Source organism: Pagrus major, chromosome 8 (assembly GCF_040436345.1).
Source record: "Pagrus major chromosome 8, Pma_NU_1.0".
NCBI classification, from domain to species: domain Eukaryota; kingdom Metazoa; phylum Chordata; class Actinopteri; order Spariformes; family Sparidae; genus Pagrus; species Pagrus major.
The window spans coordinates 19,058,183-19,074,223 of NC_133222.1; the positions used below are offsets into that span (position 1 = coordinate 19,058,183).

General features: G+C 38.3%; 1 protein-coding gene across 1 annotated transcript; it reads left to right on the forward strand.

Annotated features, from left to right (window-relative positions):
• Positions 1 to 6,104: 6,104 nt before the first annotated feature.
• LOC141000958 (dynein axonemal intermediate chain 4-like) lies at positions 6,105 to 11,055 on the forward strand. The gene is made up of 13 exons (XM_073471846.1): positions 6,105 to 6,283; positions 6,384 to 6,523; positions 6,941 to 7,095; positions 7,368 to 7,491; positions 7,600 to 7,754; positions 8,036 to 8,122; positions 8,331 to 8,485; positions 8,587 to 8,747; positions 9,507 to 9,634; positions 9,815 to 9,913; positions 10,139 to 10,365; positions 10,446 to 10,599; positions 10,984 to 11,055. Exons 1-13 carry the CDS (start codon positions 6,105 to 6,107, stop codon positions 11,053 to 11,055), a joined length of 1,836 nt encoding a protein of 611 aa, XP_073327947.1.
• Positions 11,056 to 16,041: the final 4,986 nt, after the last annotated feature.

Consider the following 16,041-nt stretch of genomic DNA (forward strand, 5'->3'; position numbering starts at 1 on the left):
TGCCGTGGCTTTCTGTGTTTTCTCCCCCTCACACAGCAGCGATGGAGATTTAGTGCAGAGGGCAGCAGGATGTACGGCTCTTAAAGGCGCACTGACACACGGCCGTTATCTCCGAGATGCTCGGTGAGGAGGGGAGGGGGGTGATGGGTGGAAGAGCGGAGGGGGAGGGATGACGTTCTGGTCACGTGATTTGAGTGTCAGTAAAACCCGGAAGTCTTTGACACAGATTCCCTCTTCAAGGTTCAGGGTTCATGTATTCGTCATTGTACAACTTGTACAACATTATGCAAGTTTTAGACCCTTAATGCTACACAAGAAAAACTTTTTTTTTTTATTGTGGAGTGATGAGTTAAAGAAGTGTTTCACCACTACTGGACAGACAGCCCTTGAATAAAACTGGGCTGTCTATGCAATAAAAAGACACAAGAAAACAGAGGAAAAGGGCTGTGGTATTGTGGTATATATTTGTGAACGCAAAGATGGCAGCCATTCAGTCCAAGAGCTGAAGTCACACCTCTTCCCCGACCTTATTTCAAAAAAACTTTGTCTGTTAGTGAATGGAGAGAAACAAATATTTTTTTGCATTACTGCAGTTGTCAATATGGCAAGTTTTATTGTTATTTTCACCTTTTTTAGTACCTTTTCTGTGCGGAGTTGGCAGCCATGTTGGTGTTTGTGACATGCGTTGAGCGGGACAATGTAGTTGACTGAGCAGTTTTACACCAAACAAGAGGTTGTTTTGACAACAGTTGACAAACATCCTATGTGTAGTTCATTACACAGTTGAAGCAGGATCAAAAAATTATTTGTCTCTCTCCATTCACTACCATACAAGATTTTTCTGAAAGTTTCGGGTCCACCCGAAGGGGCGTGACTTCTGCCCTCTATATGTGGAGTAGTGTTTTTCCTGCTGGCCCTGCCCACAAGTTCTTGGGCTGCAGGCAAATGGAAAGAAGTCTAAAGGATAAGTTCACAAACAAAAGGAAATTCCGTCATTATCTACTCACCCCCATGCCAATTGAAAGTCGGGTCAAGTTTCGTAGTGCACAAAACATTTCTGGAGCTTCACAGCAAAACTGCATTACAGCTTTCTCCTACACAACCAAAGCAGATGGGGACTTGTTTTAGAAAGTAAAAAACAACCAGAAGAAAGACATAAAATGGCTACATACAGCTCGTCTGACATAATCCAAGTCTCCAGAAGCCCAGATACCAAATTGATTTGAACAGATATTATTTAACCCCGTCTGAAGTGGGTACACAAGCCCGACTGTGCATTGAGGGTGCAAATAATGTCTTTTCAAAACAATCTGGGGTTTCAAGGTTTTGTTTTGTATCAATCTATTGATGCTTGTATCAACACTTTCAACAAAACAGTGCATTGGTAATATTAAAACATTAAAGGTATGTGTGGTTGAAATTTATAGACATGAAGGAATGTTTCATGTATGCATTGATGTGGAAGACAACCTGTGAGACCTCCTACACTTGGAAGGCTTCATGTTCCGAGACTCTGGTGGTTTAAAGATCACATGGGACCTTGGAGATGTTCTAGACCCCCCTGATAATACTAACTAAGAGACAACAATGACTGAGGGTTATCCACATTGATTTGCCTTGTCCCAGGTGGCGTGATTATACTTGATTCTTTACTGTACCTATATCTTCTCTGATGTCAGATTAGTGTTGTAATAAATTTCTACTATTTTCAAGTATTGACACTTGCTATTTTTGTCCACATCAGTATCAATCCACCCATCCCTTGTAGGATTTTTTTGTCCCTCTTTTCTCCTAGTTTGGAATGGCTTCCTCAGACATGCTGGTCTGTGACACTTCAAACTGTTGGTCTGGTGAAAATGTGGTCTTAGAAGCATGTCAATCAGATGTATAAAACAATGTGACAAAAGTGTCATGGCAATTTTGTAAGTATCCAATATGTTTACCAATGTGACAATACTCCCAAATAATAGATAATGCTCTAAACTTGCTGTTAGTCTTGAGTTATTCACATAAATGGACAATCATGTCAAAAATGACTTTTGCAAATGCTTTTTTAGTTGATGCTCCTGCGAGTTTAATTACAAAATACATTGTATGATGGTTGGTACGTAGTGTTGTATGGTTAGAATTAGTATGATATTTTTTGTTATATAAGTAGGAAGCGATGGAAATGGTATCTGAAGCACAGGCTGTAGTTGTTGCAATTTTAGGCAAGGTTCAAGTTATAATCTGAGCTTTGTGGGGGTCTCTAAAATAACAGACCCTAACCCTAACTAACGTTAGGGCGGATAAAGACAAATAGGATAATAGCCAAACATGTTTGTCTTGAGAGAGAGAGAAAGAGAGCCCGCCAATTCACACCTGGCATTAAATACATCTCGAGTGACAGGATCTCACTTCTTGGCAGTATATGCAGATATTTTACACAAAGAAAGAAATATCTTCATATATAACGCTTGCCGAATGAACAAGAAGGCCTAAATAGTTAAAAAGAAATTGTTGTATACAGCGTTTCTCAAATTGAGCATTGGTGAAATCAGTTAAAACAGTGTGTTCAAACAGCTGCTGGGAGGCATGACGCTCTTCAGATGTTGTGATTTTACTGCTTTAGCAGCTAGGACCCTCCCATATAGGACCTCAGCTCCCATCGGCTCCCACTTAACTCGAACCCTGATTTCAAGTCTAACATATTAGCAGTAGTAGTGTATGGAGCTGTAGTGGTCAATAATAACAGCTGAAGCACCGCATTGATTTACTGCCACCTAGTGTAGAAATAGGTTACATGCAGAAATTGTCTATCAGGCATGCCCTCACTCGGACATAACATGCAGCAGAGTTCATTTTTATATCTTGTATTAATGGTGTAGGCTAACAGAGGCGCCATTTTGATACATGTGCTAAAACATTTGTTAAAACAGGAAATGGTACTTTTCTGTTCCCCGCTCCGGTCTAAATATATATTAAAACTTTACATACCTGAGCTACAACGGCCCAAAGTCAGTTACAGAGTTCAGGAAAAGTTGCAGAAAAACAATAAAAACAAACAAACAAACAAACATGAAGCCAATTTGAACCTGAAGATGTCTCCTAACTGACAGGGGCGCGAGGGTCATCATGTTGCCATGGTAACCATGGGTCAAAGGTCGTTTAGAGCCGTTAAGAGATTCTCCGCTGTTAAAAATAAGAAACTTTAGGTTCGCTGTATCAGCGAAATATACTCCGAGTAAGTTAACGAAATACACAGACGCGTTTTATGCACTGTAAGGCGGACATACACAGCACAAAGATGTGTACGCCTGTGAAACAAAAGAAGAAAACTACTAGGGTCCTTAATAACTTGTAAGTTCAGTTTTTCAACCCAGCTAACGTCACGTTAGCAACGTTTGCTAGCTAACGTAGCGCTAACAGCTTTGACATTAGCTGAGGAGAAACATACCGTTTGTCACTGTGATGTATGTTGTAATCTTTTATGTTGATGTGTTATTTTCCTGTCTCCCAGATCTCCTCGATCAATAAATAATTCAGTATCAGGAGTTCGAAGCTCCATCTTGGTTGGTGGCAGAAACTGCGAACTTAAGCGTCCGGAGAGAGGCCACAATCGGGTTCCCAGAAAGGCAGCTCGGGTATATTTTGTTAATAGACTAACTGCATTGGAGGATCGAGTATTCAAAACTAATTTACTTAAAAGCAATACCACCATGCAGAAATACTCTAAGTCCTGCATTCAAGTTTTACTGGAGTAAAAGAGTACTCATGAAGACCCATGACTCATTTCAGAGTAATGCAGTTTGTTTTTTATTCTTGCAATATAACTATTAATGCATTCATGTGTGAGCATCATCAATTGTCTTTGGGGCAAATTTAGCGACTTTATATACTACTGGCAAGCTCAATCTATGATAATAATTATTTGCTTGCTTATATTTTGTATAAATAATATGAATCTGTAAAGTCAAAGTTGTCCCAAGTGTAGTGGTGTACGGAAATATTCATAGCCAAGTATGAGCACCTCAAAATTTTACTCTAACCTTAAACAGTACTTGAGTAAATGTATTTAGTTTCTTCCAACCACTGGCTTAATGTATTCTTAAATGTCTCTTTATCTGTCACAGTAGTAATATTGTAGCTAGTGTTGGTACCCCTTTTAAAAAACTTTTTTTTTATGATATTAACAAACAGAAACATTCTCAACAAATAAGTCAACAAATAAGTAAGAATGAATTAAAAAATAATTATGGCAAAAAAAGAAAAGATGTCAAGGTAAGCAAAATGAATTGAACTAGTTAGTGGTTAACCTGTTAAGCCTGAGCGGAGCCCAATTGGGCTATTTTTGAGCACCTATGGCAACATATAAGTGAAATATATAGTTTGGTACCTGATAAATTTTAGATGGCGCATATGGTGCTGAAATGTGCCAAAATAGCACATTTGGAGATTCTGCCTGAGTACTCTGTACTAAAACCTCTCTGATTTTGTTCTGATGCACTTTATGAGCATAAAAGTTGGCAGAGGTAATGTTCAGATGTTTTGGTATGGTTTGCTAGAGATGTGGAGCTGCAGCTGCATCATTCCTTAGGGAGATTCATTCTAAAATTGTAATTTAAAAAAAAATCTTTCATTTATTCTGTGTGCCAACTTAATTTACTCGGACCCAGTGACATATATATTTATACTACACATCTGAACAAATATTTCAAGTGTTCCCTTTATTATGATACCTTGATTATTCGAATAGACCATGCAGTTGCAGATATACACTCTGTTAATTATTGAGCAGTGACACAAAATAGAGGTTAGTTCTTAACAGGTTACGATAGTTCAGCAGACTTACCAAACAACTTGTTTATAATGTAGGGATGCTTTTGCTGTGTTTTTCTTGTTTGCTATTTGTCTCAATAAATCTATGTACGTTAAATTCTACCCAAAGGAAATTAATAAGGGAAGACTATTAAGAATAATAATGTAAAGAATAATATATCTGTGTGTATGTGAAATTAAAAGCATTAAGAGTTTGAGATTAACAAAAAAATCCAAACAGAATGTTAGAATTTAGACTTAGTCGTAATGTGAAGTAAATTTTGAAGTAAATGTTTTAACTAATTCTGGCTGTGGTTTTTATCTTTGCAGATGTTGGACAGTGATGGCAAAGAAATCACTCCTCGGGCCATGTTTCAAGCAGAGCTGGGAGTTATGCCATCCTCAGCAGGCAGATTCTTTCTGGGTGAAACCTTTTTCAGCTCAGGATCAGACCACACAAAATCCACTTCAAGCTTCAATGTACACTCTTCCAGGTACCAGGTATTATGTTTCATATACACCAGCTGATTTTTAGAGGGAGTAAAGCAACATTTTACTTTACCAAATTATCTGTTGAATATGAACAAATCCAGTAGTCTTGTCTGCAGATGTATTGATACTTGGGATAGGTATGGGTGGTGGGAGAATAATAAGATAAAATAAAAATAAAAAATTCAGATGCTACTTCAAATATGTTAAAGCAACCAATTCAGTTTAGCGTTAGCTTTTCAACAAACTGTAAAATTTCCCACATCATTCATACGTTATTGGCATTATTCCACTTTTTACAGCCAGCAATGTGCATTCGGCCTCAGTTCTTTAGAACTTGCTTTCTCTAGCTTAAAAAATATACATATACAAACATAGCTTTCTTACCACAAAAATGTACTCTTTCTCAGTGGTGACATTGTTTGGAGCTCATTTGTGGGGAGCAGTCTACCATCCAGCCTGTCTGCCAGAGCATCACTGACTAATGAGACTGAGGATAGTTCTCAAAAACTGGACATACCAATCAACCCCCCAGCTCCATGTGGTTAATATTCTCTTTTTAAAACAGATATATTGTCATCATGTTTATTAGTATTGCTGTTTCCTCCTGGTGATTATCAAATCCTCCATTATTTAAAATTAGTCTTAAATATTGATAGTATAATAATTTATTGACAATGCAATGTTACATTGTTACATGCGCTAAAATAATATGCAGAGTTACGGTTAAATCTACACCATCCTATCATGATGAACTGACATTTCTGCAGCACATAATCACGATACACGTATATGTTTAGCATGTATATATTCTTTCTATGTTTTGTCCGCTGCCAGAGGTCCTGAAGAATAGAGACAACATTAAACAAACTGTGACGGAAGAGATGTTGGATGAGGTGGTAGAAATCTGCCTCACCGAGACAGATACCATTTCACTGATAGACATACCAGCAAGAAGCTTTGTGACAGAGGATGCTGATGATGCAAAAGCTATTAAGTGAGTGAAGCTCTCTGCTTGTTGGTTTTCTTTAATATTTGGCAAGATAAGAATTGCATCTTCATTGGTAACAAGCTGTCAACATTTTCATGTTTTACAGAGAGAAAAACAATCAATACGCTGAGCTTTGCAAGAACAGAATAGGCAATGATAACTATTTGGTACAATCAGCACAGACATTCAATGGAGAACCAAAAGACAAACACACCCAGAGTGACAAGGTCGTCAAGGAGGATAAAGGTTTAAAGGCTTAATTATCCTCTTTGCATAATGTTTATTTCTGAAGTAGTAGTAGACTTGTTCATAAATAGGAATAATGATCAGTTTGTTGTTAAGGTGTACTCAATGGAGCTCAACTCTTTTGTCTGGCAAGAAAACCTCATCAATTTTCAAACACATGTAAACCTGGCAGTAAAGCACTGGTTGAAAAAAATGACATATGTCAAAGTCCAAACTTGGTAACAGGGTAATGTTTAAGTGAAATCAACACCTGAAATTCATGCCATAATCAATTATCAGTTCAGATAGTAGCTGGCTTTCAAACTGCAGATAGTTATATCACAGTGCATCAAGGTTTGGTATCCAGATAGAATCAATATTTTGGTGCAGGGTGCAGGATTTTGGGCAGTTATAGTTGAAATGTTCTCATGTCCACAGGCATGACTGCTACTACCTGGGACATCTATGACTCTTTCTGTGACCAAAATGAAAGCCCTGACACTGACAAGGATGACTATACAGACAGTACTGTGGGCACCAGCAAGGGCCAAGAAAAGAGTGGAGAGAAGAGCAGGAGCAGCAGCAGTTATACAGTAGTCACAGGTAACAGTACCTGGGTAAACATTAATGTTCAGTTCTTTGTCCCAGCAAGTGCTACGGACTGAAGAGGTCTAGGGAAAAATAATTGTGCCTGTTCTAAAGCCATTCACAGCATTACAGCATAGTCGATACTCAGTATATACTGACACATTTTGCCATTTTTGCTGTTTTGTAATATCCGGCATGTATCATTTTATCATATTTCATTTCCTCAGACAGTACCAGAGGCTCACTGTGTGTGTGTGGGAGCAGTTTAAATACTGAGCCTGACCCACAGCTGATATTATCAGAGTCGCTCCAACACAGCTTATTTGTAATGGAGAGGACCATCGCGGGAAAGATCTTTCAACCCAAGCTGGCTGCTTATAGACAGCTGCCCATGCTAGAAGGTAAGCTTTGACCTTTCTACTTCCAGTAAAACAAAAAATGTAGCTTCAGTTATAAGATGTGTATTTGAAGAAATGCTGTTAACAGTGTAGTAATGTTGATTGTTGAAGACCCTGACAGCATAGCAAAGCCTGGGACTGAGGAACAGAGCGAGGAGAGTGAGGAGAGCTCTTCATCTCCAACTCTGGAATATCTCTGGACTTTCAGTTGCAAGCTCACCAAAGGATGCAACATTACCAGCATGGCATGGAACAAGATTAACCCGGTAACACATGCCAAAAAACAGAACACCTACATGTACAGTAAACCAGCTGCAGTTGTTTAAAAGCTGCTCAAAAATAGTCAAATTAATGATTCAGTGGTTGAAATTATAGGAGTTGCCCTTGATACCACTCAGAATTATAATGAGAATTTAATATTTAACATTTAACATTTGCTTTTATGTAGTTCTAGTCTTACTAGTCCTTACTTGAATGTTTCTTATACTGTACAGGTCAAATGTGTCCCAATTCATCCTCTCCGTTTGTGCTCTGTACTCTCTGAAAGGATATCCTGGCAGTGGCCTATGGTGACTGTGAGCCGAGCAACAACAAACCAAGTCTGATCTGCTGCTGGTCCCTCAAAAACCCTATGGTATAATTATACACTTTTTTGCCCTTTATTTCCTTTAAGTCATCATCTTCCAGTGCCCTATTTCAACTCACTACTATAATAGTCAGGCCAGTGTCTTCTATGGTAGCTTACTGCCTCTGTGGGTGTGTATGGGTGAATGAGAGGCAGATTGTACTGTTTACAAATTCTTTTGGGAGTGACAGTGATTCTAAATGTGTCCCCTGTGCAGTGGCCAGAGCGTGTCTTCCACTGTGATAGTTGTGTCACATCTCTGGACTTCTCAGACATCAACCCCGGCCAGCTAGCTGTGGGGATGTACGACGGCACTATAGCCATCTATAATGTCCACAGACAGAACAACAACGCATGTATCGCCAACAGCAGGTGAGGACTGTCTGTGTGCGTGTTGATGGTGGAGCATGGAAATAAACTCTCACAACTGGATAAAACCCTTTTTTCTGATCGCTTGTCTAATATTTTTGTAGTGAGTGCTCCGAAAGGCACCTGCATCCAGTGTGGCAGGTCAACTGGATCAAAGAAGAGATGTTATTTCTGAGAGAGGACAGGAAAGAAGCTCTCATCTCTGTGTCAGCAGATAGCCGGATTACCATATGGTCCCTCCTCAGCAATGGTCTTGACTGCAGAGGTACTGTATGCTGGCCTGTGTGATCATGGTTTAACACATATTAGGGCTGCTTGATTGTGGAAAAAAATCCCAATCACGATTATACTTAGATCACTATTGGACTGTTTGGATATTGGAATGTAAATTAAGTTAAACAAAAAAAAATTCAAGTGGTGGCTTTACCGTGTTTTCACAAATGACATCTCAGTTGACCGCGGTGAGCTGAACTAAACAGGCATGGCTGAAAGTTAGTTTGGGCTTTTGGGGAGGGGCACCAAAGTGAGATCGTGAAACATAATGTGGCACAATTCTTTTATCTCAATTTACTTGCCAAAACCATATTTGCAAATAAAATTTGATTAATTGCCCCGCCCTGACACATATGATTAATGAAGCTCTTTAAGAAAACAGCAACATTGTTACTTATTGACACAATCATTATGAAAATGTTTTAGTCACAACACCATTTTGTATTTTCTGTTTATTCAGTAGCAAAATGTGCTCTGCAGGCTTTTGAGGAATAAAACAAATCTCAGTATGAATTCAACTGCTGGACTTGATTTTATATCATAAGCTGTCCATGTCCAGCTGAATGTCAAACAAAGAATGTTGTTTTGTTTTTTTGCCACTTTTTAACTTTAAAGGCACTTGACAACACAAAATACCATTTAATTTGGTTTTGTTTTAATAGTCACATACAATATTGCTTTAAATTATTTACAGGTGAACCCTGTATAGCAGTGCTCCAACACAGTAATCATAATGTCTGTATACCTGTAGACCTGATGGAGCTAAGGACAACTCAAAATAGTAAGGAGAAGAAGAAGAAGGCTGCAGGAACAAAGACGAAGATAGAGCGTTTTCTGTCAATATTGACCCCAGGTCTTTGTCTTGACATCCATCCAACAGTAAGTTGACAGAAATCAAATCGATCCTACACTGGTTTTAACTGATCCTAGACCTCAGGCGAAAATGTTAAAATTGCATTCATACAATTTAACATTTTACGATGAGCTTCTCAGGTTGTGTGTTTCTCTGACTTGAAAATTATATAACATATTTCTTCTGGATTGCTCTTTATCCTGCAGGATTCCTCTATCTATCTGGCTGGCACAATGGAGGGCCTCATCCACAAGTGCTCCCTCTCCAACAGTCAGTATGTCCTGGACACTTACCAAAAACACCTTGTAAGTTTTTCTGGATAAAACATTTAATTTGATGAAAATGTGTAAATGCACACTTGGTAAAAGATATTACAACCCCAGTACAACAACCCAAAACAAACATTTCCTTGTGTTAACTTCAGTGAAACCACAGTTTCATCTATGACTGTAATAAAAAAATGTAAAATATGGAGTTCTATTGTTAGTTATTGCAGTATATTCACCACATCACATCTTGCTCTCTCTCAGTGCCCTGTGAACCACATCAAATGGTCTCCATTTAGTTCTGATGTGTTCCTGAGCTGCTCCTCAGACGGGACAATCCAGTTGTGGAAGCAGGACCAATTCACTCCTGTATTAAGCTTCACATCCACCCAGGAGGCCGTGAATACCGTCAGTTGGTCCCCAAACTGGCCCACAATATTTGCAGCCATTATTGGACGACAAGTGGAGATCTGGGACCTGAATTCAAACATGTGAGTGAGATTAACATCGGTCTCTGAAACATGAGCCAGAAATAATCCTGTGTCCACTGACCACAAACCTCTCCTTTTAGTCTGGAGCCAATGATTGTACACCATGCTGCACCTGGAGTGAAGCTGACGTCCCTGTTGTTTGCCACAGGGACAGACTGTGTCTTGGTAGGGGACAGTGATGGACAAGTTACTGTCTACCAGCTAAAGAATCTAAGTGTGGGCAAAGGCAAGCAGGTAAAACTGCATATAGCCTATTGCAAAACACTTTAGATATAAGCACATGCCCATATTCGTGAATTTATTTTTCATGTATTTTTTTTTATATATATATCTCTTTCTATCTATGTTCCTTTACAGCAAAGCAAACAAGTAATTATAGGCATGATAAAGGACAGGCTTGATGTTAAGCTAAGAGTAAAACAAGCTCTGGTACTTGGTTTCAGAAGCATCAGCTAGTCATTAGAGATCCAGAGAAGCAAAGATTTAAGATAATCATTTTCTACCAACTTTTATACAATGTATTAGTTACAAGAGGAATACAAGAAAACAAATTAATCAGTGTAGTATATTTAGTTAGCTGTACACAGGTAAAGCTGTCTCTCTTGCTCTTTCTTACAGGTAGACACTTTGGACGACATCATTCTGCACATTTCAGGAGTAGGGAGAAGCAGCAGTATAACTCAGTCGTAATACCACAAATCATAAAAAAAAAGAAAAGATGCAAGTTGAATTTTTTTGATAATCTCTTCTACAAAAATTAATTTATACGTCATTTATAACATGATGTGGTTCATGCAGAGTTTAGTTTTAGTCTTGATTGAGACATGTAGAATAAAGTGATTTTTACGATTAAGTGCTCATTCAACATGATTCGAATATGTGAAAATCAGACAATAATTTCTGCTTTTACTGTTTCTGGCTGTGATATATGGTGTAATAATTGGAAACAGAAACATGTCTTCCAATCCCTCAGCATGTTATGGGGTTCAGAGGGTTAAAGTTCATTGGAGATCTAAAGACTTAATCTTGACAAATTGTGATGACAAGATATTGGAGTCTTAGACCTTATTTTGAAGATACAGGGAGACCCCTACTGGCAGATCACATTAATGAATGCTAGGAGAGATTTAACTAAAAAGCATTGCTTTGCTCTCCACCAGGGAGAGTTCTGTGCATCATATAATCTTCTACTCAAAGACACTGCTGGACTGGGTGAGCTGGTGTTATAAAATGTATGAAATCAATTATTCTGCAATATCTGACAGTTGAAAATCATCAGCTAAATCACAGCAGAAAGAAAAACCCAATGGAACAATAAAATCTGTCATACAGTAATTAAACTGGGTATATTTGAACTTTGTCTCTCACACTCTTTCTTCCTTGTGAGACATGGAGAGACAGATGGCTGATTTTTGCTAGTGTTTTATCATTATCATTATTATCATTTTCAAACATTATCACCCACACATAATCTAAACAAAGACTCTAATCAAGATTTCAAAACACATTTCCTTATAGAAAGGCAGACAGAAAGGCAGCGTTTTAAGCTTTAAAAAACGTAAACCCACTATATGAAGATAAACATCAGAAATAGGAAATGAGTAAAAAAGCTTAGATCCATACAATCAAAGATTTTAACAAGAGAGACAAGAAACTACGAAAGGTTAAAACATTAAATGAGTCCATAGAAAGCATTGGTTTTATGCCAAAGTTTAGGTAGACGGTCATGCATTTTCCAGTATGTCTGATAACAGTATGTTGGTCTGTATGAGGACTTGTATCTGTGGATGCACAACTGAATGGCAGTTTCTGGCTGTAAACACCAGAGCCAAACATTGTGCAGAACTCAAGAATGCATCAACTAACTCAGTTATTCTGGATGACAGTGCTTTCTTTCATTCACACACTAGCTCCAACAAATTGCATCACGCTCCCCAGACCGGCTGGTATGTCTATAGATGACAGACTGCAGTGAGTGAAGCTGTGGCTACTTGCCTTCACATTCCCCTAGAACGGGTTTCAGAAGAGGAGGAGTTTAAATGGCAAAGTATAGACGTAATAGTTAAACTGCTGTCTTCTACAACTACGTCCTCATTTCAGATTTGAATTGATCAGATTTCCCCTCTGCTGCATCCGGATCACAAGATTAAGTTACAACTTTAAATCACTCTCGAGCAGCCAAACAAAAAGTAAAACAAAAAAATGAGGATCCAGCTGGTGCTATAGTGTAGAAACTAGAACATTATTCCTAATATGAGGAATGGGAACTTGGGTCATTTCCTTTGTCAAGATAAGAGGTTCTTTGGGATTTCCTGTCGGTTCTGAAGAGTTTTCAGAAGGAGGTTTAAGAACTACTTGAGCTGTCGACGTTGTGGCGGTACCAGATGATGTTCCTTGGGTCTTTGAGGGGGGTTTGGGTTCTGTTGAAAACTGTATATGATCCATTTGAAAGTTTCAAAGGTCCTTGAATACATTTTAGAGGTTCTTTGCAGTTGCAAAGGGTTCTTCATAAGGCTCAAGGTAGGAGGCTCTTGAGGGGTTTGAAGGGTTCTTAAGGAGATTCTAGGCACTCATGAAAAGGTTCCAGATGCTTTCAAGGATGTTTAAAAGCTTCAGATTACATTTTAGGCTTCTCGGTGAGGTTCTGAGAGACAGTGAGTGTTTTTAAGGGGTTTAATAATGATAACTTTGTTCATTAACCAAAGTTAACCAGACACCAATAAGCAGCACTCCCAACATTTTCTTTTCGACCTGCAGATGTCACAATGAAAACCTTATAACATAGATTATAAGAATTGCATTCTTTCATGTGAAATTCTTGTTGTCCTATAAACCCATTTAGACTCTTTCTGAATCCACTGAGGTACATTCTAAGATTGACCAAACTAAAAACAAGGCAGTCTAAACAAAAATGAGACCAGTGTTTTTAAATCCAATTCAACATGAACAACATCAACAATGTAATTTTTAAAATATAAAATATTGCTCTTGAGTTATGAGTAAGATAGAAACTAATGAAGTACTATATTCCTGCTACAAACCAAGACGTACTTCCTTTTTGTTAATGTGTATGGCCTGTACCTGCTGACAGTGTGACTGCAGACACAATGAGCGCTTGCCAGCAGGGCAAAGATTCACATGAGCCGTAGTAAAACGGGGTGATGACGCAACACGCAGACAAGTTATATTTTTACCCCGCTGTGATCTATGACTCTTTAGGGTCACATATCCTCACACAGAGATGCTTAAGTAAGCTCTTCTGCCTGCTTAAATTAAAACACAGTGAGCAACAACGGGGATGTGAAGATATAAATCCCATGATGACAGGTCACAGGCAGAGCATGTGATCCAACACATGGAAAATGAGCTGTACAAAGTATTTGAATGGTGAAAGAGGAAAATGACATTTTTAAGCTGAAAGATCTTAGAGTGCAACATGATACATTTATTCTAAACTACACAAAGCAGCATGTCTGAGGATGTGAGCAGTTTTGTGTTATGTGGTCTGGGTTTACATCCCCTTTTATACCCAAAGATTTTTACTTTGTGTTTCAAGTGTAGTGAGAAGTGAACCTGGATTTGAAAGTGACATTACTGAAGTAGGCTAGTTTTAAACCCAGTGTCCTTAAGTTGATACACCTTTTTAATCAGAAAATACAGTGTGGTATCTCTAATAGGCTGTTATAAATATATTAGTATGTGATAATTATAGTTTCTTACTTTTGTGTAAAAAAAACAGACAATATTTTATATGTGCTTGCCGTGAACGTTTATTCTGAACCTTTGGAGTAGTAGTTAAACATAAACCTTGACTCAAACATACTGCAAGGTACTTTTGAAATAGTCTCAATTTAATACTGATGCCTCTTTATGACCTACATGAGCAAACAAGACCATCAGCGAGAAGACTGGCTATTTCTGTATAATTAAAAAAGTTATCAGTGTTGGATAAGACATAAAATTAAAACAGTTTTCAGTAACAGAGTAAAGCTGCACGGTTTACGTTTTGTTTCACCATCATCATAATAAACTTATTAATTTTACATACACGTTTAAAAAGAAAACTAGCCCTAACTAACTGGTAAATCGGAGTAAGTAGATCTTTAGTTAAGATTATTTTGGTGACTTTAATTTCTTCTTTTAATGAGAAACAGCTGCTATTCTGTTGCCAGTTCTCTAGTTTACTCACTGAGTTATTCATTTCTCTGTCAATAGATAAATAAGATAGACAGACGGCAGTCTTTGTGTAGGAAGATGAATATTTAGGCCACTCTGATGTTTTGTGTGTCATGTGAACTTGTACTTTTGACAGTGGAGATGTCCTTTACTGAAGGAAGGTGTCCTGACCTGACCAGAGATCAGGTGTTTCCTCTTTAAATGCATCTCATTTGCCCTGGCGCTGCTCCAAGATGAGAGGTTGAAAAAGTGATAAGTCAAGCTTTTTTAATGCGAAAGTAAAAATGAAACCTAACAGAGCTGCTTGAAGGGGCTCTATGTAACAATTTCTAGTGATTTAAATGAATTAATCACTTTTTTATTGACCATATGTGAGCGGATTGTAACATGCTAACATAGACTAACAACCGGCTTCCAGCACAACTGAGAAGTTGCACAGAGCCTTATTTAATGCAGCACATAAGCATTAAGAATAAATATTAAATACTGTGTGTAAGAGAAAAGATCTGCAGTTCCTCTCAGCTCTACAGCGTTTGAGTGTCTTTCAGCTCAGTGTTTTGTTTTTTTGTGGGCCACAACCTTATCATTTTGATACACTCTCATCACTTTGATCAGCATGGCTTTCACTCCCTGCACAGCAGACAAAGTTAGGGACTAGCTGATGAACATAAAGTGGAGCATTCAGCCGCTTAACATCCGGATATCTTTCTCGTAGTTGGTGGAGACCAAAAACAGAGCTAAAAGGAGACCCTCATATTGAGAAATAACCTAACATTTACAGAAAACTGAAACAGGAAAATATGGAAAATCAAAATAATAAAAATCTTATTTTATTTCTTCTAAAAATGTAAGAGTAGGAGAGCTTCCTGGAGTCAAAGACTAGAATTTGTCCGAGGTGCTCTTTGGATGGGGATACATGAAGACATGAACATCACAAGAAAAACTCCTCGGCTCTCTTTTAAACACTTAAAATGCCTTTATTGTTACGGAAAGAATGCAACGTGTTCCAGCATCTTTGTCAGACTCCCAGATTGATGCCGTGACAATAAAGGCATTTAGGGAGTTTAAAAAAGAGAGCCCAGGAGCTTTTCTTGTGATTTTATGTCTTTTTATTTGTTTGTTTGTTTGTTTGTTTTGTTTAAAATGTTCAGTGGTTGAGGGAGCACACAAATAAAATCCTGGTAACATCTGTGCACGTGGGTAAAAGTTTAAAAATCTTACATCCACAAGTGTCACAAAACAAAAACAGACTTGTGTTGAAGTTTTGAATCTTCTTCAGTGCATGTGGATACCAGCCAGCTACACAGTCACAACAACACACTCCAGCCCTGTGTTGTTGTTGTTGTTGTTGTTGTTATAACCTCGTGGACTTGTATTCCTAAATGTTGGACTGCACCTTTAATGTCCCTGGATGCGCCTGACTGTTGGGTTTGTCCAATTAGTGTGTAGGTGGAGCGCAGGAGCGACCGACCGACCGGGGAGCGACAGCACACACACAGA